Raw genomic sequence first — 6,046 nt, 5'->3', positions numbered from 1 at the left:
TCCACGGTGCCGAATTGGATTCACCCGAGAGTGCTGAGAGAGTTGCTGGGGGATCTTGCCAAGCCACCTTCCATCACTGATCAGCAGTTGTGGGTGACCGGGATATGATTCCTTCAGGATGTGGTTTAGTGGTAGGCAGGTGCGGTTGGACTTGATGATCTCAAAGGTCTTTTCCAACCTAGGTTTCTATGATTCTACGACTGGAGGCTTTGCCAGTATGACACTCATAAACAAGAGGGGCAGATCCAGGCTGGCTGGGGGCAGGGAGACGGGGGAGCTTGGGATTCAGAGTTTAGAGGAGTCTTGCTTCAAAGGAAAAAAAAAAACAAATGACACAATGCATTGAAACTTTTTACTAATACAAATTAATAAACCTCCTAGTTTTGCCAGCAGTCGTCAGCGATTGTCCCGCTTGGCTACCGGGGAGCTGGCTGGGTTCTCCAGGGCTGGGAGGACTGGTGGCTGGAAGAGATGTGCATCGTCGGTGGCTCTCAAGGGAGCACAGTGTGGGGGCAAGACACAGAAGCCCTTCACACCCTCAGGCTCCCCGCACAAGCCTGTCCTGGACGTACCCTCCTTGCCATCAAGCACAGGCTGCTGCCTCCTCCGCTGGCTGCATCCTGGCCCAACAGCACTGTCTGGGAAGCAGAGAATGGGTTGGATGAGTCACAGGGTCAAATCCAGGGTCCCTAACAACCCTCCCACCCCCAGCTCTCCCTGGGGAAACTGAAGCAGGCACCCCCGCGCATGCTCAGCACCGCCCTCGCGGACTCGCTCGTCCGCACCGCACGAGCCCTTTGTCATCCCTACCTGGATTGGCGGTGGGCCGCTGTGTGGCTTGGGCTGGTGCGTCAGCAGGTAGGTGATGGTGTGCAGGCCTCCGCAGCTCCGCGGCACGCTGGGAAACTTGTAGTCAGCTGCCTGCTTCCTGTGGGACGGGACACGAGGGGGCTCAGTGCCTGGCCCCGCGGCACCCCATGTGCCACCCTCCGCCAGGGAGGGAGCTGAGGGTGCTTCCCGCTGCGATCCATCCCTCCCAGCTCTCCATCGCCAGGGCCGCAGCTGGGCCACCCTGCACCCCAGGCGCTGCGGAGCACTCCTCGTCTCCCCTACCTTTGGCCGTGCTGCTGGGTTTCCTTCTGGCCATGGCTGGTGACGTGACTGGGCATCGGTGTCATCAATGGGAGGGCCGCGACGGGCCTGGGGAGGGCAGGAGCCACGCATGCATGATGGGGGACAAACAAGCCACCCCGACTCAGGGCAGCACCTCAAAACCCACGGCAGCCCCCCGGCCATGTTGGAAAAACATTAATTTAGCTGAAGAATTAGGGCTCAATTAAATAAGATTAGAATTATAGGCTATGTATATTGTATTTAGCATTTGATATATATTGTGTTTAGCATTTAATTTTGTTGATCTTTATAGTTAAGTTTGTGCAGACTTTGTGTCTGTCTCTGTAGACAGTGACGGTTTTCTCACAGACCACATATAACCTTCACAAGTATGATATTAGGGAGTGCTTCGAAAGAATGTACTAACAACCTTATCCAAGCAGAGCCTACGCTTCTACTAACAACCTTATCTGAACACAGTCTACATTTGTGAAGGCCAGAAGCATACCAAGGGCAGTCAACTGAAGATAGAGAAATGCAGGAGTCCACACAAATGATGAGACAATCCTCAAATACATATGCATGAAGAAATGATGTAATCTGTTGAATATACATTAGATTGCAAAACACTTAAGGGTTAAATTGCAGATGCGCCGGGATCGTTTTGGAACCTGATTTGGGTGTATACCCCTGGTTCCCGGGGGCCTCGAAATAAAGCACCACATATAACCTACCTGGAATGGTTATGTGTTTGTCTCTACGCTAACAGCCACAGAGTGGGGTCCCCATGCCCCTGCTGCCGGACAGGGCTGCGCAGGAGGCTTGGCAGGCTCCCACCCCCCAGCTGACACCCAAGCCCCCTGTCCCACACAGCCGGGCATCACCTGCACCCATCTCCCCCATCCCACCCACGGTGCTGGGTGCTACTCATGGGCCAGTCACCGGCACGCTGACGACCTGGTCACAAGGCAGACAGCGGCAATGGGCTTTAGGGATACCTGGAGAGGAGAGAGAAAGGCTGGCTCAGCTCCAAGGGCACCATGGCTCGCAGGCAGCAGCGAGGGGCCGGGCACTGCCCTGCAGGGAGTTATGGTGTTTGCTGGGGGAACTGGGGGGTTGGAGTCCTGTTTATCCCTCAGCACCCCAGCAAGGTGCCAACCTGCTGGCTGCTCCCCGACTCAATTCATGGGAAGCAGGGTGCTGGCAAGAACAAAAGGAGGGGTTTCTCCTACATCTTGCCGGGGTGGGATACTCCCAGACTGGGAGCAAACACTGGCCGGGGGGGATGGAGCATCCCGTGGGGTTTAGGAGGAGCTTTGTTGCACTCAATCCCAGCTGCATGATCGGGCTGCGTCCCCTTCTCCTTCAGCTGTTCCAGAATGGTCTTCAACTGGGCCAGCTGCCGCTGGAGAGGCCCCAGCTCCTGGCGGTCCAGCTGCGGAAGGGTGCACTCCTCAGCCAGCCGCCCGGTAGTGGGATGTGGTGGTCCCTGATGGGGGGAGCTGTGAGGGGGGACCCTCGTAGGGAGGCTGCCTTAGGCTGCCAAGCCCCGAAGGTGCCAGTTTTGCATGATGGGGACAAGACAGCCCTCACCTTGGCGTCCACCGCTTCCATGAGCCGTTGCTGCATCTCTTGCAAGTCCTGCTCCTTGGTCACCTGCTGGCTCTCCATCTCCTCCAACTTCTCACGTAGCTGCTCCAGAATGCCTTCAAAGTGGTCCTGGCTGACTTTGCTGGCCAGGGAGGATTTGCCCGCTTTCTAGCAACAGGGAAAGGTACGGTTGGGCAGGGCCAGCTCATGTCGGGAGGAGAGGGAGAAGGGACTGCATGGCCCTGCTTGTCCCACCCACCCCCATGGGCTTGGTTCTGCCAGCCAAAGGGACCTGGGGGAGACAGCGGGACTTGGCGAGGGACCCACAGCCGCTCTGGAAGTCCTCCCTCTGGCCGCTTCTGCGATGGACCACTCAAGGGACAAGGGGCCTTGTGTCACCCTGCCGGGGACCCCCTCGGCTGGCACCGTGGCTCCTCAAGGATGTACCTCAGCAGTTTCGTGCATCACATCCTCCTTGTCCGCTTTGTCCTTCTCCAGCTTCCGCAGGGACTTGAGCAGAGCCTTCCAACATAGAAAGCACCCCATGGTGCTGCAGCAGGGTCCAAGCTGACTCCCAGCCACCTGAGCACCCCGTGACTCCCCAGCCCCTTCAGAAACCTCCCACAAAGGCATTTTGGAGCTTTGCAGGGCTGCCAGCAGGTTGGCAGGGGGACAAATCCTTTGTGATGCCCAGCCTGGATGCCTACCTTGGCATATTTCTTCTGTTTCTGCCAGTCGTCCTGGAGATTCCCAGTGACAGAGCTGAGGTGCTTGTATTCTCTTTGCAGATGCGTGACACTGGCCTGGAGCTCTTCCAGCAGAGTCTCGTCCTGCTGCATGGGGGAAGACCACAAGGTGCTGCTGCACAAAGGGGGCTGGCTGTCCCGTGGGACAGACACAGCTGACCTGGCCAGTGGCCACGGGCTCTTGGCACCAAGGCTTTCATTGCCTCCCATGCTGAGGGGCTGCAGGGGTTTCCCCGTGTTTCAGTGAAGCACAATCAGCTGAGGAAGCTCCGGCAGCTCCATCCCAAGTTCCTCACACCAGCATCTCCCTCCATGGCTCTTCAGCAGCTGCTCCAGTGCCTTGTTCGCTGGCAGCTGGGACCCAAGGGAGCTTACATGCTCTTGGACTTTCTTGGAGGAGTGCTGGAGGGCCTCCAACTGCGCATTGGTGTCCGTGCTGCTGTTGGAGTACGCTTCCCACACCTTTGCATGTTCCTGCCTCAAACTCTCCATTGCTGCCAGTGCCTCTGTGTGTTCCTGTCTCATGTTGTCCATTGCTGCCAGTGCCTCTGCATGTTCCTGTTTCATGTTGTCCATTGCTGCCCTCAACTCATGCAGCTGCAAGAATGGGAGGAGGAATGGGCTCTGAGATGGGATGGATGTACTCAACGAGTCCAGAGGCCGTGGAGGCTCAAGGGCCTCATCCAGTCTAGGGGCACGGCTGGGAACCCCACCAGGACCACCCCACCGAGCCAGATGACAGTGGGAGTTCTCGCCCCCAGCCCTCACCTGTGCCTGCTGGTCGGCCGTCTTGGCCACCATCTCCTCAAGTGTGGCCTTGCTGGTCTTCTGCTGCTCCTGCAGCTCATTCAGCTCCCTCTTCATCTCCTGCACAGCGGACCTGGCCAGCGAGATGGGGGCACGGGCAGGCTTAGCCTCCATGGGGCTGCTGGGGCAGTGTGCCCCAAAAGCGGGATGCTCCCAGCCCTCCTGGTCTCCCTCGTAGTCCCACGGGGTAGGAAACCCTCTGCTGCCCTCTTACTGAAGTTGCACCCCCGGGATCTTCTGCATTTGTTCTGCCATTTGGGATTGTGCCGCCTTCAGGTCTCTGGTTTCCTGGAGGAGAGCCTGGGAGAGAGCCATGGCCCCAGAGAGGGGTGGTGGGGGTGAGCCCAGGGCAGGGTCCCTGGGGACCAGGCCCTTCCCCCCCGCTGCGGCCTGTGGATCCAGCCCTGCCTGCCCGCACCAGGCTCCCCGCGAGACCCGTGCCAGGGGTTCCTGGCTGCTGCTCTTGAGGCTGGGAGCCCTTGGCTGGGTCATTGCCCCGACAGCCTGGGCACCGCGGCAGCCAGGCTGCATCCCTGGGGCGATGCTCTGGGGGCCAGGGGACCCTGGCTGTGTCCCCAGACTCTGGATTCCTGAGGGTCCCAGCCCCGGCAGGATGTGGCCCTGCAGCACTGGAGGGGCTCTGACTAACCCCAGCTTATTTCTTCCCTGTGAGCATGCTCGGGCAAAGCACGGCCACGAGCAGCTCAGCGCCGTGCAGCATGAGGCCCCTCTCCGGGCCCTCCCAGCACTGGGTTGAGCCAAGGGCATTTGCAGTGGGAGGTGATGCCCAGGAGGAGCTGCTGGAGCCTGTCGGCTGGCCGAGGAGCACGGGTGGTCCCCAAGCCTTAGGTCAGCAGCATAGACCAAAGGGATGGAGAGGATGCTGAGCTCGGGCTTAAACCGGACCTTGATCTAAGGGCAGCACAAAGGTAGCGTGGAGCCCGGAGGCAAAGGCATTGCACGGGGGGAGCACCCAGGGGACCTGGCAAGAGACATATCTACCTTGGAGGTGTTCTCCTGGGCTTCCATCTTCTCCTTCATCTCCTCCACGGAGGTGGCCAGAGAGGGCATCTTGGAGTGCTGGCTCTGCCCCACCTCTTGGGGACAGAGATTCCCCAAGGCCAGACCTGCAGAATGCTGTGCAGGTCTCCAAACTTGATGATTTGGGGAGTGAGGAGGACATTGTCCAGGAGCTGGGACAGGCTCTTCCCGGAGGCCGAGGATGCCATGGCTGCAGCCACGGATATTCCTTGGCTGGACAGGAGCCTCGTGCCAAGAGTGGACGCGGGAGAGTGGGTGGCCAGCAGCCTTCCTCTTCCTCACCGCAGAGTGCGAGTGACGCACCCAGTGAGCTCCTCACACACACCAGTGACCCACAGCCGGCAGTGACTCATACAGTGAGCTCCCAGGACATGGAGTGTGCCACCCCATGCCCCCACCCCCCACAACAGGCTCCACCCCGGGTCCCGGAGAGGCTTGGGATGAAGTCCTCCCCAGGGCTGCCAGATGCCCAGGTCCTCCCGCCTTCTCCCCTGCCCTCCCTCCATGTGTGCCCATATTTTGAGTACGGGAGTTGGAAGAACAAAGAGGGAGCAGAGAGACAAAGAGGGGAAAGAGATGCACCGAGGAAGCAAGCGAAGCCTCTTGGGAGGGATCCTCGGCCTCAGCTCCGGGACCAGGCCCAGCTGCGGCCCCAGGAGCTGCTCTCTCCCCTCCAGCTGAGGGTCAGTGTCACTCCAGAAAGAAGCAAGCAGGGAACCCTGCCTTCCCATGCAAGGCAGCTGCAAGCT

The 6,046-nt window shown here is 59.3% G+C and overlaps 1 protein-coding gene across 16 annotated transcripts; it reads right to left on the bottom strand.

Moving 5' to 3' along the window:
- Window positions 1-339: 339 nt before the first annotated feature.
- LOC128853985 (glutamine-rich protein 2-like) lies at window positions 340-5,659 on the bottom strand. 16 transcript variants are annotated; one of them, XM_054083405.1, is made up of 10 exons: window positions 4,471-5,252; window positions 4,218-4,329; window positions 3,411-3,536; window positions 3,151-3,225; window positions 2,707-2,871; window positions 2,022-2,602; window positions 1,114-1,713; window positions 811-928; window positions 573-638; window positions 340-462 (listed from the first exon to the last, which is right to left on the bottom strand). In XM_054083405.1, exons 1-6 carry the CDS (start codon window positions 5,022-5,024, stop codon window positions 2,342-2,344), a joined length of 1,293 nt encoding a protein of 430 aa, XP_053939380.1. In that variant the 5' UTR covers window positions 5,025-5,252; the 3' UTR covers window positions 340-462; window positions 573-638; window positions 811-928; window positions 1,114-1,713; window positions 2,022-2,341. The 16 variants fall into 16 exon arrangements, with proteins under 16 accessions (XP_053939380.1, XP_053939395.1, XP_053939381.1 ...); XM_054083420.1 differs by adding an exon at window positions 5,259-5,659 and having other exon boundaries at window positions 384-638; window positions 4,471-4,556; XM_054083406.1 differs by having other exon boundaries at window positions 384-638; window positions 1,114-1,200; window positions 1,622-1,713.
- Between the last annotated feature and the right edge of the window lie 387 nt (window positions 5,660-6,046).

The sequence above is a fragment of the Cuculus canorus genome, chromosome 18, assembly GCF_017976375.1.
Source record: "Cuculus canorus isolate bCucCan1 chromosome 18, bCucCan1.pri, whole genome shotgun sequence".
Lineage (NCBI taxonomy): Eukaryota > Metazoa > Chordata > Aves > Cuculiformes > Cuculidae > Cuculus > Cuculus canorus.
This window is presented reverse-complemented; position numbering and strand designations above follow the sequence as displayed.

What these genes read in the sequence shown, in the direction of transcription:
- LOC128853985 (XM_054083405.1), bottom strand. Translation starts at nt 5,024, where the DNA reads ATGCCCTTGGCTCAACCCAGTGCTGGGAGGGCCCGGAGAGGGGCCTCA. An exon ending in AACAGAAGAAATATGCCAAG is followed by an intron (nt 3,226 to 3,410) that starts GTAGGCATCCAG and finishes CTATGTTGGAAG; the next exon opens with GCTCTGCTCAAGTCCCTGCG. An exon ending in TGGAAGCGGTGGACGCCAAG is followed by an intron (nt 2,603 to 2,706) that starts GTGAGGGCTGTC and finishes TCCCCCCATCAG; the next exon opens with GGACCACCACATCCCACTAC.